An 18104-nucleotide genomic window follows, 5' to 3' on the forward strand; every position below is an offset into this window, starting at 1 on the left:
AGAAAGTTCCTTTATTATGTCGTTAAAAGAACTGAAAGTAATTAACAGTCAAACACTGGATACAGGAAGAATGAACTCAGGTTCTTTAACTTCACACGTCTGACCGACTGAAGTTTCTTCTTTCCACTGTTGATTATTTTATTGATCTGCAGCGCAGAACGTTTGAAACGTTCCATCATGTTGACCTTTAATGAGACTGAACTGACTGTCTGTCAGGTTATTTTTAGTTTTCTGTTCTGACGTACGCGTGGTCGCGTGTTCTCCGAGGAACCGGTTTGTTCCAGCAGATTAAAGCTGTTGTTGATGTTTGTGGTGATTATCTGAAACCAGTTTGTCTTCTGTCTCCTGGTGAAACAATCTCAGCTGAACACAAACACTTCAGTCATGTGACACACAGCAGCTTTAATAAGAGCAGGACTTCAGGTGTTTCTAAAGACTCAAGTCTTCAGGAGGAACCAATCAGCTGCAGACAGGAAGTCAGACTGAGAGACGGACAAATGTTGGCAAACATACAACACAATACACACACTCAGTACGTCAGTTTGACTTTTATTGTGAAAGTTTCCTCCCAGACGTCAAAATAGAACTCTTATTGTGAAATTCTGCCTTCAAAGATCCACATGGATCCAAGAGAGACTGAAAACCTAAAGGTCAAAACACTTTTCATGGAGACGAGCGTCTGTCTGTTCAGGATTTATCATGAAAAGAGTTTTCTATCAGTCGGCTCTTCACAGGCTCCTCCTCCTCCTCCTCCTCCTCCTCCTCCTCCTCCTCTCCTCCTCCTCCTCTCCTCCTCCTCCTCCTCTCCTCCTCTCCTCCTCCTCCTCTCCTCCTCCTCCTCCTCTCCTCCTCTCTCCTCCTCTCTCCTCCTCCTCTCCTCCTCCTCCCTCCTCCTCCTCCTCTTCCTCCTCCTCCTCCTCCTCCTCTTCCTCCTCTTCCTCCTCCTCCTCCTCCTCCTCTTCCTCCTCCTCCTCTCCTCCTCCTCCTCCTCTTCCTCCTCCTCCTCCTCCTCTCCTCCTCCTCCTCCTCTTCCTCCTCCTCCTCCTCCTCCTCCTCCTCCTCTCTGCTGTCCCTCTCTACATCTTTGTAGTTATCATTAATCGACGTGGAGTAATTAAGTATTTAAAAATACACAAATGGGACTTGGAGCAAAAAAAAAATCACACACCACTGAAGTGTTCAGTAATATTATGTTTCGTCCATATTCACACGCTCTCTCTCTCTCCCTCCCTCGCTCTCTGCTGCAGGTAGATTTTTTTTGATCTGCTTTCAGGTGGAGCTAAAGCTCGATCGGCCCTCGCTCCTCACGTCCACGTCGTTTTTATTCCATTTAACTCTCCCAAACACGAACTGCTGCTGCAGATGAAAAAGCCCTGGTTCTCATTTGACGCTCCAAAATCGAAACAGGTCGGAGTGCGAGCGTCAAGTCAGTTTGACGCACGTCAAGATGCTTTCAGTGCTTGTTCTGTCATTTAGAACAATAGCAAGCATCAGATGCCTTTAGGGCATTTTGACCTGGATTACAGTAAGACTCTTATTTTGAAAGTCTCCCCTTTTGTGCGCTTAATGTGAAAGTCTCCCCTCAAAGATTAATATAAGACTCTTTGTCATGGTTTTGGATTTTGGACACTTCCTGTTTTATTTCGTAGTCTTTGTTTTTACTTCCTGTCTTTGTCTGTTTTCCCGCCCTTTGTGATCACTAATTATTTTCACCTGTCTCTGACTGCCCTCACCTGTGCTGTGTTGGTCAGTGTTCCCTGTGTTTTTGGATTTATGGATTTTTGGTTTTCTTCCTCCCTGCCTGTTTTTTGGATTCTCCCTCGTCACTCTTGTAAGTTTTGTTTTTGGTCTGCAGTATTAAATATCTTTTGAACTCCACCCTCTGCCTCCCGTTTCTGCATTTGGGTCCTCCTAAGTAAACCATAACACTCTTATTGTGAAAATCTTTGTTCAAGGATCAGAGGAAGACTCTTCTTGTGAAACTTTCCCTCAGGGACTTTTATTGTGAAAATCTCAGGGTTTACAGTAAGACTCTTATTGTGAAAACCTGTCATGTCTGTGTGTCATTGGAGGTTTTTCAGAGTTTGTCATCTGACGAACTTCATCTGGACACAGAGACGTGTTTGTTTGTTTGTTTGATTGACAGGTGTCTCCTCTTATCAGCTGATGTCTGATGATGATGATGTCACTATGTCCTCCTCCTCAGGTGAAGATGCTCCTCCTCTTCCTCCTGTCAGTGGGTCAGACCGCAGTGCTGTCTTCCCGACTCTGGCCGGTGTCACTGACATGATCGCCGCCAGCATCCCCTCATTGGCTGGAGTCGCCACCGCCATTGGTGGCTCCACCCCCCCTGCGCCTACTGTCCCAGCCCCCTCTGCCCCCCCTATGATAGACAGCATGGCTAACAGCATTGCTGCTCACATTCCTAGCCTAGCAGGAGCTGCTAGCACTGTTGCTAACCCAGCTGCTGCTATGTTAAGCTCCGCCTCTAGCACAGCACCTGAACCTGCACCTGCTAACACAGGCGCTGCTAGCTTAGACAGCATTGTTAGCTCATTAGCTAACATACCCAGTTTAGCAGGCTTTGTTAGCAGTGTGGCTAACCCTGCTGTTAGCTCCACAACAATGCCAGCCACCCCGTCAGCCCCGCCCCGCTCAGTGCGGAGGACCGGAGACGCTCACACAGGTAGAGTACAGGGCTGAAAATTTTCATTATTGATTAATCTGTCAATCATTTTCTTGATTAATCAGTGAATTCATCCTGTCAGTGTTTCAGTTGAAAAATATCTGCCATCTCCACTTTGGTTTATAAAACTGACCTCTGATCTGTTTCAGAGGATTCAAGCTCCCATTGGTCCAACATGTCAAACTAATGATTGGCTGAGCCACATGTCCTTTGTCTTCCTGTGTCCAGATGTTGGGGCCTTGTCACAGCTGGTGATGTCAACTCTGGACCAGAATGCCGGAGTCACATTGCCTCCACTAGAGGGAGCTGCTGAGCCATCAGAGGAAGGTAGTGGTTTCAGTGGACCTGGTACTGGTTCTGGTACTGGTTCTGGTCTAGTCCTGGTCTGGTCCTTGTCCTGGTTTGGCCCTGGTCCTGATCTAGTCTGGTCCTGGTCTGGTCCTGGTCTGGCCCTGACCCTCCTGCTGGTCTCATTTCTCTGTCTTTGTTCTGGTTCCAGTTTCCAGTCCGTCTCCTGACACCAACAAAGAAGAGAACCCGTACGTCACCCTGTTGGCCTGCTGGGCGAGTCAAGAGGAACCTGACACTGACTCATCCATTGATGAGGAAGATCCAGGAGTTAGCCCCGCCCCCTCTCGAGCTAATGGACCAATGGAAGGAGATCCTACGTACGTATAAACTGTAGTCCTTCAGAACTACGAGTTCTGCTCCATCAGCACGGCTGACACTGGGTTCATGTTTTTCAGCGTCCCACCGAGTCCTGCAGGTCGTCTGAGACCCACTCGGCCGGCCCCGCCCCCTCCTCGACCAGCCGGACCATCAATAAAACCTCTAAAACAGAAGACCCCGAGGTACACACACACACACACACACACACACGCACACACACACACACACACACACACACACACGCACACACACACACACACACACACACGCGCGCACACGCACACACACACACACACACACACACACACACACACGCGCGCGCGCACACACACGTCTTCTATGTTTTGTTACATCTTTTATGATCCACCAGTGAATCGTCTTTTCTGTCTTAGTGTTTCGTCCATTTAGTTTGAAATCAGTCTTGATGTTGGAAGGTGGTGCACGATGATGCAAAATCACCAATCACAATAATCAATAATTCACCTCAATATGATTCAAACTAAAGTGTAGAAAAAGTGATGAGGAGAAAGTACTTTATTACTTCCCACGTCTGCAGTTACCTTTGTTACCTTTGTTCCCAACTACAAGCAGACAGATTTGTCCGAGACTGCAAAGTAGGAGAAAACAGAAAACAAGAACCTGAAATACTTTGACCTCTTGTGAAGTGAGAACTTGTCCAACGCTGCATCAGTTCTGCTGTTTCAGCTGGTCAGATTGTGTCTTTCTGTTCTCATAAGTTCCGCTGTGCAGGTTCCTTTTCCTCTGAGTGTCAGTGTGAATTTGGGACCTTCAGCGCGTCACAGTGTGTTTGTCCTGCAGAGCGGCCACCATTCGAGTGTCCAGGAAGAAGGGAGGCAGCGGACCTTCAGCCCCACAGGGTGCCGTGGTCCGATCCAGCTGGCTGGATGTCTGGAAGGGCTTCAGGTAAAACCACCATCATCATCATCATCATCATCATCATCATCATCATCATCATCATCATCATCTTTCATGAATGCTGCTCCTGGTGTAACTGAAGCTTTAGGAACATAATCCACACATGAGACAGTCGGTCCAGAACCCACAGTCTGCCTTCAAATGGACTCAAGAACACTGAGCTTCAGGGTCATGAACACCATGAGACGAGTGTGAAATATATGAAATATAATAAGAAATATTCTCATGAACACAGTTAACCCCATTTGAAGACAGCGATGCTACCATAATGTTTGGTATTTGGCCAGAAATAGATTCAGGATGTCTCACTGCATCCAGTTATATTTTACAGTATGGAAGCCAGAATGATTTTCTGGATATTCTGGATATCCCACCATCCTCTGACCCATGCATCTCATTAGCTACAAAACAGATCACACATTTTTAATTTTTACTTTTTAATTTTGTGCTACAGGCTGCAACAGATATGAGCAAGGTCAAAGTTCAAGAAGCAATGTTGTGTAGTGGTGTGTCCCAACTGCCTGAATGTAATGTGTAAGATCAGCTACAGTCTGCACTCAAAGTAAAAAGGAAAAGTCCGAGATTTAGAATACAGCAGGAATCATGTGACCAATACAGATCATGTGGTCATTTCAATTAAAACAACGGGGGACCCAGGATTGATCCCTGAGGAACACCAGATCAGATCAGACATGATTCAGATGGATGGATGATGGATGGATGGATGGATGATGGATGGATGGATGGATGATGGATGGATGATGGATGGATAGATGGATGGATGATGGACGGATGATGGATGGATGATGGACGGATGATGGATGGATGATGGACGGATGATGGATGGATGATGGATGGATGATGGATGGATGATGGATGGATAGATGGATGGATGATGGATGGATGATGGATGGACAGACGGACACAGACGGACACAGACGGACGGATGATGGATGGATGATGGACGGATGATGGATGGATGATGGACGGATGATGGATGGATGATGGATGGATGATGGATGGATGACGGACGGATGATGGATGGATGATGGACGGATGATGGATGGATGATGGACGGATGATGGATGGATGATGGACGGATGATGGATGGATGATGGATGGATGATGGATGGATGATGGATGGATAGATGGATGGATGATGGATGGATGATGGATGGACAGACGGACACAGACGGACACAGACGGACGGATGATGGATGGATGATGGACGGATGATGGATGGATGATGGACGGATGATGGATGGATGATGGATGGATGATGGATGGATGACGGACGGATGATGGATGGATGATGGACGGATGATGGATGGATGATGGACGGATGATGGATGGATGATGGATGGATGACACAGATAAACAGATGTGTTTTCTCTCTAACAGGCACAATGTTCTGTGGGCGACACTGGACGGACAGCTGATGTCTCTGTGGAAGAAACGCACAGTAAGTCAGTGTCTCTCTATGAATACCTGTTTCTCTGTCTGTGTCTCTGTCTGTGTCTCTGCTTGTCTGTCAGTCTGTTTAGAGATGGGTGTGTTTGTTTTGTTGAACAGGACCGGTTCAGTGAGGTGTTGTTTCACGTCTCCAGTATCACCAATGTGAAGAAACAGGACAAAGGCAGATTCTCTGTTTACTTCCGGAAGAAACATTATGACTTCATGGCTCACAGTGACGGTAAAAATCCTTCCGCTGGACTCTACTGTAGTCTCTGCTGGACTCTACTGTGTCTGTGTGCTGTCTGTGCCAGCTCTGGGCCAGTATCAGGTTTGACCACCAGGCTGTCTGTGTTTATTTGCCCCAAATAGCTGACTACACAGCTACATTAGCTGTAAGCTAACAGGTACCAGTTACAAAACAAGTGATTGGTGATCAGCAATGAAAAAAGGAACAGACTGCACAGACATGTCCCACGAAGCGTTCCCAGCATCGGGACATGAGGTCTAAACAAGTCTAAAGAATTTTTCTTGTGCAAAGACAGACTTTGAAGAGTTTTGACAGTTGAAGTGTTTGTGTAACATAGAAATAGTTTGTTTTGTTTGTCTGTTAGTTGGTGACTGGTGAACTAGCTAACATTACTTGGCTGTATTAGCCGTGGTCTTGGTAGCCGTGATGGACATTTCAACCTTCTGTCTGCAGTCTGTGGGCTTGTTTGGGTCACACAGACACACCAGATTTCTCTTTTGGCTGTCAAGCTGAGAACGTCTGGGAAGCCCTTCATGGATATTATTAAACTCTACTGTACATGAATTTACCTCCCAGGTGTTCAGCTGAGTCTGGCTGATTGACCTTTGCTCCTGACACAGTTTTGCTCGTTCAGAACTCAGCTGACAAGGTTTAAACTAAGAAAGAAGTTCAGTTGACGTGATGAAGTCTGTTTGGTCCTGCTGGATCTGATGAGTCTTCCTTATGTCTCAGAGGTTCATGAAGGTTGGGTCACATCTCTACTGGCATCTCGAGGTCAGCCAAGCCCCGCCCCTCCAGAACTCCACGGACAAATCACCATCAAGGAGCCACGGAGCCGCGCCTACGCCGCCGTCTGGGGTCACGACCTCTGGATCTATCCCAACAAGGAGGGCTTCCAGCTGGGCATCGCGTCCTTCTCTGTCCCCCTGAACGTGGCCACAGTCAAATCCACGGGAAAACACTCGTTTGCCCTCATCACGCCATACAAGAGCTTCAAGTACACACCTGTTTGACTACTTGTCTGTTTGTCTGTCTGACTGTCTGTCTATCCAAAGTGATATTACGTCCTAATATTCTGTCTTTCTTTGTCTTTCTTCTCCTCCATCTTTTCTACTTTTTTTTTTTCCCCACCCCAATGTCTCTCTGTGGCCCCGCCTCCCGCCTGCAGCCTGTCTGTTGATTCGTCGAAGGATCTGTCCATGTGGTTGGACACTTTGTCCTCATCCATTCGCAGTGCTCTGTCCTGCAGTCAGGTGGCGCTGCGTCTCTGGGAGAACCCCAACAACAAAGTGTGCGGTGACTGCGGCGCAGCCAATCCTGAGTGGGCGTCGGTCAACCTGCTGCTGGTCATCTGTCAGGCCTGTGCAGGTACGAGCTAACAGACGGCTAACAGACGATAACCCTCCCTGTCTCCTAGAAAACTGTTACACATTATAATTTATATATTTATGTCTTATAAGCCCACGAGGGCTTTGCACCTTTGTTTTGGTGCATGACACTGAAAAAAATAAATGAACTTACCTATTAATGATGTCGTGGTGTGTCAGACATTTTCTCTGCCTGGATTATGTTCTTATTTATTAATGTTAACTGGACTGCAGAGCCCCGCATGTGTTCAGCTGAAACCAGAGGAGCGTCATCGTTTAATTACAGGACGACTGACCACGCTGCTGCTTTAGAGGAGCTGGGACTGATAACGTCTGTTTAACACCAGGTCTCTTCATTACCTGTCTGACTGATACCAATAAGTAGATGAGTGAAATATTTACTCGTCCTAAAAGTCAAGTCAGTTTTATCTAAACACTAAAATCAGAGCAGAAGTTTCCTCAGAGAACATTTCATACAGAGCAGGTCTGGACCAGATGCTCCACCGTGGATTTTGGCCAGTGTTGATATCTGTATGTTTCTGTCCAGCTAATGTTGGAGAACATCGTTGAATATCATGCAGACATAAATTACACTGCTTTTCAAAGTAAAATACAATGATCTTCAAAATAAAATATACTACTTTTCAAATTGAACATAGAACTACTGATATTTTTTTCATCATAATAACATTTAAAAAATCTTCATCATGCAGACATACTTACATCACAATATCATAATTAGCATCATCCTATCAACCCGTCACTCCAGCAGAAATGTTTATTTCAGACTGATACGAATATTTAATTGAAAATCCTTTATCAGCTGATGCAGATGAATTATCCTCAGTCTGGACTGTAATGAAACCAAATGAGACAAGTGAAACTGACCAATCAGATTGCAAAGATGTAGATCTGAAAGTGATTATAGCCTCAGACATATTTATTTTCATTTTATCCACGGTCAAATCAGGGAACTCATCCAGTGGGAGGAAAGTGTCTGAAAGCTGTTTGCTGGAAACATAACTGCTGATAAACTGGAAATATTTTCCTGAAAATGTTGAATAGCACCTGAATGCACCATAAAAGGAGGTGGAGCTTAAACTGTAACATGGTAGTAAAAAGAAGATTCTCCTTGAGGAACCTCAAGAGATGAAGTGGATTCTTTTTAGATGACTGGTCATGTAAACCCTCTGAGGACAGGTACTCTGTCCACCTGTGGAGGTCAGAAAACTACACCTGTGTGGAGGTGTGGAATGCTAACATTGCTAACAGAGCTGTTGGTTTAAATGCAGAATGCTAACAGTGTTTGTCTTCAGGTCAGCATCGAGCTCTGGGCAGCAACCTGTCGAAGGTACGCAGTCTGAAGATGGACAACAAGATCTGGACTGAACCACTCATACAGGTGAGGGGGGATTGAACCACTTTTACAAGTGAGGGGGGACAGAACCACTCGTAAAACTTATTCCATGTAGATCATGAGTAGATCGACACTGATGTCTGATCTAATCACACATGACCTTTGACCCTTCCTCTCTTCCTCTGCAGCTGTTTGTTAGCTATGGTAATCGGCTGGCCAATCAGGTGTGGGCTCCAGCGGTGCCGGCGGCAGAGCAGCTGCGTCCGGAGTCATCTGATGAAGAGAGGTCAAAGTTCATCCAGGATAAATACAACAGGGGACGCTACAGACGAGTCCACGCTCTGACCTCCTCCCCCTCTCTGATGGACCAGGTCTGACTCTGTCACACTCAGACACACTGACATGTTACCACGGTAACTGTCGTAATATAATAACAGCAGCCTCTAGTTGACGTTAGGGGACGTGTCGCTTCCTCCAGGAAATAGACAGCACCACATTTCTTCTGTTACTGATGGATTTATTCATCTTCACTGCACTTCAAGTCAACATCACGCTCATCAGATCCACTGTGGAACTGATCAAATACACAACAGAGAACAAATAAACACACAAATCACAAACTGACTACAAATATACACAATCAAACACAACACACATAAATAAACATGGAACGAGTCCAGCTAAACAAAAATTACATCCTTTGAACAGGTGATGTGACATTTTGAAACCTTTCAGCAGATTTCTCTGCTGCACGTCTTCTTGGAAGGTTGCAAACATGGTTCCTACACAGTGAAAATACAAAACAGATCAATACTCGTGAAAATCAATCATGTAAAAATACATGTGTAAACAAAACACATCTAATAATGACAGAAATGATATTTATGTCAGTTAAAGGAGGAGTTTCAACGTGTTTCATGAAACAACAAAGTCGCAACGACAGAAACACAAACACGTTCCTTCACAGAACGTCTTCAACACGAGGCCATTATTCTTCATCAGACATGAAGACACAACACTGATGTCACCTGTACAGGTGTGTAACAACGTGTGTGTGTGTATGTGTGTTTCAGAGGCTGCGTCAGGTGGTCTGTGGAGACGACGTAGAAGAAACAATGTCTCTGATCTGCTCAGGAGCAAAGGTCCGATCAGTTATGACTCTCATTTAGATCAATAATCATTCACACACACACACACACACACACACACACACACACACTCACACTCACACACACACACACACACACACACACTCACACTCTCTCTCTCTCTCTCTCTCTCTCTCTCTCTCTCTCACTCCCTCTCTCTCTCTCTCACACACACACACACACAGACACTTTTTTCTTTTAGTTTATCTCTGTCTACCTCCATTTTTGTTTCATTCTGTAATATTTTCTTGTTTTTCTGAGTCAGTCGTGTCAGTGATGCACAAGTTGACACTGTTGAGTTAACTTCATTTACAGTGTATGTGAGTGATGTCACCTGTGTGCAGGTGTGTCTGTCAGACCCTCAGAGCCCCTCCCCCATCCTGCTGGCTGAGAGGGCAGGTCAGGCTCTGCAGACCGAGCTGCTGCGACTCAACGAGTACACAGGTAACACACAGGTAACACACAGGTAACACACAGGTAACATACAGGTAACTGGTGCTGCTCCCTGATGGTCAACAAATGGAATCATGAATCAGAGACGCCTTCAGTCGACTGAGATTCTTTCAGTTGATCAGTTGTTTTCTTTCCTCTGTCAGTTACTTTGCATCACAGTTACAAGATAAAACAGATAGAAGCTACAAAAACACTCAGGAGAACATTTACATGAGGAGTTAAAGTGAATCATAAATATATTTTTATATCATCTGGTTCACTTATTAAAAACCTCCTAGTGACCAACATGTTGTGTCTGTTGACTGATGACAGAAGATAAACGAGTGGTCGGTAAACAAGTTTCAGTTCTTGTTTTTTATCTTCATCATTGTCCATCAATGCAACATCATGACAGACTGTAAACTTTACTTTACAAAAAGTCTCTAAATCACCACAAACCACAAAACTAACAGTGATGGAAGCAGAGAAGAGTGATAGAAACAGAGCGCAGCTGACACGCCGTCAGACGCTTCACCAGAGCGCACCGCGGAGCGCGGGACAGCTGACACGCCGTCAGACGCTTCACCAGAGCGCACCGCGGAGCGCGGGACAGCTGACACATGTTTCTGTCTCTGACAGGCTCAGATTGTTCTTGTTGGAAAGGATCACTACAGTCAGAGAGATTTTTTTTAAAGAGGAAGAGACGTTTGGTTTAACCAGAAACAGCTGATTTATTGATCTCAACAAACTCACCAGAATCCTTCATCATCATCGTCAGCTTCATTCAAACTTTACAGAAACTAAACAAAATGTCTTGGTTCGTCTTTCCACTGTCCAACAATCAGCAGCTCTGACTAACAGTCAGTGTTCAGGAAACTTTAATAAACTGATTAGAAACTGAGAAGATCAGAGAGAGAAGCTGAAACAAACACAAAGGGTTCATCAGGGACAGGTGAGTGCTAAACAGACAGAGACAGGAAGTAAAGACAACAAAGACACATAGGGGAAGACTTCAAAATAAAACAGGAAATGACTCAAACCAAAACCATGACAGGAACACACAGACACACACACACACACACACACACACAGACACACACACACACACACACACACACACACACACACACACACACACACACACACACACACACACACAGAGAGAGAGAGAGAGAGGTAACACCATCCCATGAATCGTCTCTCCTCTCACCTGTCTGTGGTGACATACAGGTGAACTCAGTACCCTGTGACATCATGGGTGGGTGTGGTCACTGGATGTGATTCTGTATTCAGGTGTGTTTTCTCTGTTTCTGACTCAGAGGTCCCGCCTTACCTGCCTCAGTCAGCCAACAGGAGACCTGACTCCGCCCCCTCAGGTAGGATGAGTCACCTGGCTGAATTTATAATGAGCTCATTAATAATGAAAAATGATCAACAACAACAGTTTGTCAGAAAATCTGTCTGAAACAAAACAAACTTCATGTTTATTTTTTTAATCTTAAACATTTTCATGTTTTTATTGTTTTGAATGTTTTTGTTATTTGATGTTTTTGATTTGTTTTTTCTGTTTGACTCCTGTTTGAAGCTGCAGGACGTCTGTACGGTGGCTCTGACAGGACAAACATTCAATCATGTTGTTCAACTGTTGTTCCAAAAGACCACCGTGCACGAGTCATTCAAATCAAATGTGTGTGTGTGTGTGTGTGTGTGTGTGTGTGTGTGTGTGTGTGTGTGTGTGTGTGCGCACTCAGGTGAGGAGGAGGAGGAGGAGGAGCTTCATGGGAAACTGGAGGAAGATCGTTTTCTGTTCTCATTAGAAAACGACTCAGCAGCCTGTGACGTTCTCGACCTGCGGGAGGTTCTGTCTGTGTTCCTCAAAGACGGGTAAATAAGACATAAAACTACTGACACAGCTGAGACTACAGGTGGGGACTTCGGTCACAGATGAATGACTCACGACCTGACTCGGACTTGAGCCTTCTGACTTGGAAACATTTGAGTGCAAAGACTTGAGACTTACATTTGACTTGCAAAACAAAGACTATTGACTGATTCTGATTGGCTAATTTATTTCTTCTCCAGTCTTTAACAGAGACGTTCTGTGCAGCAGAACCTAGTTTTTGTGTATTTTCTTCCTCTGTGATCATGTCGTGACTCTTAAGATTCATCCTGTGGCTCCTTGTTGAGGCCCTGACCCTCAGGTTGGGAACCATGAGTTTGAATGTTTTTTGTTTTTTTTTAATCAATGTAAAGTTTATTAGAGCAGCTGCAGGTCTGTTTGAGTCGATGTTTAACAGAGCAGCTCCCTCTAGTGGACATTCCTCCATCACTGCAGGTTCAAACAAACGAACAGACATCAGCTGACTCAGAGTCAGTGAGTCTGATGTGTCTGTGATCACACTGTAACTGTGTGATGTCATTATTCAGTGTTCAGTCATTTCTTAATACTACTGATACTGTTAGTACTACCAGTACTTCATGTCCCTCCTGTCCATGTGTCCATGTCTTTGTCTCTCTGTGTCCTTGTGTCTTTATGTCCTTGTGTCCTTGTGTCCTTGTGTGTTCTCAGACCCTCTCATGAGTTTGAGATGGTGACGTTGAACGATCAGCTGATCTGTGCTGCTGACAACCAGGAGGCGCTGCAGAGTCACATGGTTCACATACTGAAGGTACACCTGACTCTGTGTGTGTGTGTGTGTGTGAGTGTGTGCGTGTGTGAGGACCAGTTTGAATTTAAAGGGGGTGACCATCGTCATTCTTGTCTTGGTTTTTCAAATTAAAACCATCCTCTCAGCTGTTAGAAAAAGCAGCGGCCAGGTGAAACATTTTGGATGAATCCTCACCTGAACCTTGTTCCAGGAAAAAAAAGAGGAAATGTCCAAATCCAAAACTGATCCAGGAGACTGAGGTGGACTGATTCTGTTTGTTTAGGTTCAACATCAACAAACTTCATGTGGAAAATTACAGACACATAATTACATTATTATTTTGTATTATTTTGATGATCCAGATGGATAAACTGCACCACAGGAAACGTAGTTTTTTAATGTTAATTAACTGACAGTTTTAACGAGAACAGACATGTGTGAGTGCTTTGGTCATCACTATAACCTGACTTAATGTTTCCAGGTGATTCTTCCAGGGGGCGTGTCTTACGCTGAGGTGGGCGGAGCTTCCGCTGTCAGTAAAGTGTGTGTGGTTGAAGTGGGCGGAGCCTCAAGTCACTCTGATGTCTGGTTGTTGTTGTGGGAGGACGGAGTGAGTGTTCATCCTGTCAACAGACACACACAGCAGACTATGAAGATGGAACTGAGCATGCTCAGTCACCATGGTAACATGGCCCTTCTTCCTCTTCTTCAACTTTTATTTATTTATTCATTTTTCACTAAAGATATGTTTATTTTGTAATTATTTTTTAAAGCAGAATAGCCAAACCAGGGACAGGGGACACAAATCAGACACCTCTGTATCTCATTAATGCAGCCTGCTACAATATTTCTTACATCGTCTCTGACAAATCAACAAACAAACAAACAAACAAATAATGGAGTCCCGTCTTCTGTTCAGACTTTAATGTCATCAACACAGACAGTTTGTTTCTGCGCAGACGACACCAAACTCTCTACAGATGTTCATACAGATGTTCTGAACCTGTTTACTGTTTACAGCATGAAAACATCCTGCAGGACAGTTTCAGTAAAACATGTCAACATGTTGATCAGAAATCTGTGTCTGATCTGAAGGAACAAGAAGAGAAAGCAGCTGATGTTTGTTCTGACTGATGCTTTAACAGACACTGAATACATTTCTGTTATTATAACTTACTGGTTACTGTTACTGGTTAAACTGGAGTAAATTAAATAACTGGGAATAAACAGAAATAAACAGAAAATTAAACCTGAGATTGAACTTTTGGAATCAGTTTGATATAAACTGTGACACTAAAACTCTGAATAAAGTATCTGAAATAAACTCTAGTTTTATTTTGTGTTTCAGAGATGGATCCATCTGAAAACATCGTCACCATGGTGACTGCAGACAGGTGTGACACACACACACATTTATATCTGGTCTGTTTCAAGTCAGAATAAAAGATGTTAAATTATAAATTAAATGGTTTGTATCAGCTGTAGTTTTATTAAACCAACAAAATGACAGAAATGTGTTCACTTTAATATTTCCTGCCCTGTGATTGGCTGAGCTCTCCACAGGTAAACTGTGTGACATCACCGGTTGCGTCTTGTTGTTTCTCTCATCAGGAGCGTCTCGTTCCGTTTCGAGGAGCAGCACAGCTGTCAGTCCTGGTTCAACCACCTGCAGAAAGCTCTGACCAATCAGGGAGCAGCTCCACAGCGTCCTCCTCCAGCCAATCACAGCTCAGCTCGTCAGGCTCTGTACCCGGTGATCGATGTTGGGTCGAGGGGTTCGGTACCGCCCGCCATCGAGCGCTGCATCTCCCACATCACCACCTACGGTCAGTTTACTCTCAGACGTTCACGTTAAAAATATTATTCATTATTTTTATGTTTATTCATTTTATTTCATCATTTTATCATAAAATCATAAATAATCAGAGGATGATGGGAAAATCTCTCAGGGCTGAAGGTGGAGGGTGTGTACCGGCGCTGTGGTCTGGCTGTTAAAGTCACACGATTGGTGGAGGCCCTGATGACATCACCTAGCTCCGCCCCTCTGGAGAGTGATGAGCAGGGCGTGTTGGATGCTGGCTCCGCCCTCAAACAGTTTATCCGCCAGCAGGAGAGTCTGATCCCCGACAGAGAACAAGAGCAGTGGCTGCACGCCGCAGGTAAGTACTAATACACAAAGTACTACTGACTGCAGTACAAATACCTGTAGTACTGCTGCAGGTCAGTAGAAATACATGTAGAAGTACCTCCATTAGTTCAATAGTACTGCTAACTGAATCACTATACTACAGTCTGCAGTACAATCTGTAGTAAACAGTGAAGCAGTAATACTGCAGTAGTATCTTTAGTAAACACAGTGTAGCAGTAATACTGCAGTAGTATCTTTAGTAAACACAGTGTAGCAGTAATACTGCAGTAGTATCAGTAGTTAACAGTGTAGTAATAATACTGCAGTAGTATCTGTGTAATCACTGTAGTCAGACTTGATAAAAACCATCAGTCAGTAGTAGAAGTATCTGTAGTATTATCAGCAGTAATACTGCAGTAATTCTCACTCTAATGGTACTTTTTCTCTCTCAGTGATTTCAGATGAACGATCCAGGTTCTCAGCCTACCGACGGTTGCTACGGCAACTGCCTGACGACAACCGAGCAACACTGAACGCAGTGTTTGGACACTTCTACATGTAAGAGACACACAGGGACAGTGTGTGTTGTCCTGTAGTACCAGTCTTTGTCCAGCAGATGTCACATGTCATATTTAACACTGAGCTCATGTTCTCGTCATATTTGTGGGATTTTTTAGATGTTTTCAGTATTAATGTACAATTACACACATTTGATCTGATCCAATAAATTAAAAATATGACAAAAAAATACATTGAACAAGTTATTTAAAATATATGAAAGTTTTTATTCTACAGCTGAGTTTCTCGGTGTGGAAAAAATATCACTTAGACCTTTAAATAATTAATAATAATGAATATTACTGATAAATAATGAATATGATTTTTGTTTGGTGGCTTGTGAAAGATGAAGCTGTGAGGACGTTTAACTCTTTTCCAGCAGTCCAGAGGTCTGATCAGAGACAAGTCTGAGACAGACATGAGGCAGAGACAGAGACGAGACAGGTGACATGTTTAAACATCAGGCTTTAACTCCAGGTGTGTCTTGTCTCCTCAGGGTCCAGGTGTTTTCTCAGGTGAATAGGATGTCAGCTCATAATCTGGCCGTGGTTCTGGTCCCGACTCTGTTTCAGACTCTCAACCAGGACCTGCTGAGACTCACCAGAGAGTTCATCATCCACCACACGCTGCTGTTCCTGGTAAACACACCTGTAACACACCTGTAACACACCTGTAACACACCCGAAACAAACCTGAAACACACCTGTAACACACCCGAAACAAACCTGAAACACACCTGTAACACACCTGTAACACACCTGAAACACACCTGAAACACACCTGTAACACACCTGTAACACACCCGAAACAAACCTGAGACACACCTGAAACACACCTGTAACACACCTGAAACAAACCTGTAACACACCTGTAACACACCTGAAACAAACCTGTAACACACTTGTAACACACCTGAAACAAACCTGTAACACACCTGTAACAAACCTGTAACACACCTGTAACAAACCTGTAACACACCTGAAACACACCTGAAACAAACCTGTAACACACCTGTAACAAACCTGTAACACACCTGAAACACACCTGAAACACAAACACACTTGTAACACACCTGAAACAAACCTGTAACACACCTGTAACAAAACTGTAACACACCTGAAACAAACCTGTAACACACCTGTAACAAACCTGTAACACACCTGAAACACACCTGAAACAAACCTGTAACACACCTGTAACAAACCTGTAACACACCTGAAACACACCTGAAACAAACCTGTAACAAACCTGTAACCCTGCTGTAGTGAGCAGAGATGAGCAGTTACCTGTGCACTCTCAACACAGGTGTTGTTTTTATTTTAAGCTGCAGACGATGAACAGATCATTTTTTATTATGGTGAGTTTTTACATTTAGTTTAAAGTAACGTGGTCGAGTTTTTCTACATGAACATGTTTTATTTTTTTCATGAAAGTTTCATCATATCATCAGTGAAGAAAACCAACAGTTCAGTAAATGTTGATAAAGAAGCAGCAGACTGATGTTCTCTGTTTGTCTGCAGACACCTGAGAGGGAGGAGGAGGAAGAACAGATCACTGTCTTCTGAGGAAGAAGAAGAAGAAGAAGAAGAAGAAGAAGAAGAAGAAGAAGAGTGCTGTGTGTTTTCCTGCAGGTGAAGCTGATGTGAAGTTTAATCTGAACTCTTTAGTTGTTTTGTGGAGACGTGATCAGTGTTTAAGTCACCATCAAACTTTTGATAATGAAATGTTTACTGTTCACTACAGAATATGTCTCACTCTGTCCTGGTGTTTCTTCTTATTTGGTGAAAAATTGTAATAACCATAAAGTTTTATTCATGTTCCTGCAGTGACGGCGCCCCCTACAGGAGCGTGACGTGTTCACTGTTATGTAAAAGTGTGAGTGTTTAGTTAAATAGTCTGTATCATGGGGATGGGATGTAGAAACTGTTTTAGAAAAATGTTTGTATCTTCTGCATATTAAATGATGTTTAACATTCGGAGGTTCATACATGATCACATTTACACGTCAGCAGCATTATGATCTTTGAATTAAAACATACACAGTATTCTTTATTCTTTGTTCTGTTATATCTGCAGTATCTTTCATTTAACCAATAAAATAAACGATTAGAGTGAGTTTATGACATGAGTTAAATGTTCTTCAGTCATCAGCTCAGTGGAAACTTCTCACACATCACAATGGTTTTTCAGTCACACTTTGAAACCAGGAGTGAAAGTTAAATTTACTGACTGTTCCTGAACTCATCAGACCATCTTTTCTTCTGACACTCAGTCAGTGTTTGTTGAAGTTTTAAAGGTCAATTCTGTCTCATTCTTTCTTGATATTCGTCTTCAGCTGATCAACAGTCCACAGTCTCTGTTGTCCTGTTTTGTCCTTCATGATGCACCACACATTTTCAATGGGAGACACGTCTGGACTGCAGGTCCAGGTCTGGACTGCAGGTCCAGGTCAGTCTAGGACCTGAACTCTTTT

At 43.8% G+C, this 18104-nt stretch overlaps 1 protein-coding gene across 3 annotated transcripts in view; it reads left to right on the plus strand.

Annotated features, from left to right (window-relative positions):
• LOC146319661 (arf-GAP with Rho-GAP domain, ANK repeat and PH domain-containing protein 1) overlaps positions 1 to 17751 on the plus strand; it is a 21726-nt gene extending 3975 nt beyond the window's left edge. For 2 of the 3 annotated variants that reach the window (XM_084730230.1, XM_084730229.1), the window contains exons 4-26: positions 2207 to 2686; positions 2915 to 3013; positions 3186 to 3354; positions 3433 to 3537; positions 4175 to 4279; positions 5693 to 5753; positions 5864 to 5984; positions 6726 to 6990; positions 7162 to 7361; positions 8677 to 8762; positions 8906 to 9088; positions 9791 to 9859; positions 10210 to 10309; positions 11617 to 11673; positions 12049 to 12181; positions 12867 to 12966; positions 13427 to 13628; positions 14294 to 14339; positions 14557 to 14771; positions 14895 to 15104; positions 15526 to 15631; positions 16128 to 16269; positions 17152 to 17751. In XM_084730230.1, coding sequence (XP_084586356.1) covers positions 2207 to 2686; positions 2915 to 3013; positions 3186 to 3354; positions 3433 to 3537; positions 4175 to 4279; positions 5693 to 5753; positions 5864 to 5984; positions 6726 to 6990; positions 7162 to 7361; positions 8677 to 8762; positions 8906 to 9088; positions 9791 to 9859; positions 10210 to 10309; positions 11617 to 11673; positions 12049 to 12181; positions 12867 to 12966; positions 13427 to 13628; positions 14294 to 14339; positions 14557 to 14771; positions 14895 to 15104; positions 15526 to 15631; positions 16128 to 16269; positions 17152 to 17196 — 3299 coding nt within the window. In that variant the 3' untranslated portion in view covers positions 17197 to 17751. Of the gene's footprint in view, positions 1 to 2206; positions 2687 to 2914; positions 3014 to 3185; positions 3355 to 3432; positions 3538 to 4174; positions 4280 to 5692; positions 5754 to 5863; positions 5985 to 6725; positions 6991 to 7161; positions 7362 to 8676; positions 8763 to 8905; positions 9089 to 9790; positions 9860 to 10209; positions 10310 to 11616; positions 11674 to 12048; positions 12182 to 12866; positions 12967 to 13426; positions 13629 to 14293; positions 14340 to 14556; positions 14772 to 14871; positions 15105 to 15525; positions 15632 to 16127; positions 16270 to 17151 lie in introns of those variants that run through there. The other variant, XM_084730231.1, reaches the window with a different exon arrangement.
• The last annotated feature ends 353 nt before the right edge of the window (positions 17752 to 18104 follow it).

This window comes from Lutjanus erythropterus, chromosome 11, assembly GCF_056507025.1.
Source record: "Lutjanus erythropterus isolate fLutEry1 chromosome 11, fLutEry1.hap2, whole genome shotgun sequence".
Taxonomy (NCBI): Eukaryota; Metazoa; Chordata; class Actinopteri; order Lutjaniformes; family Lutjanidae; genus Lutjanus; species Lutjanus erythropterus.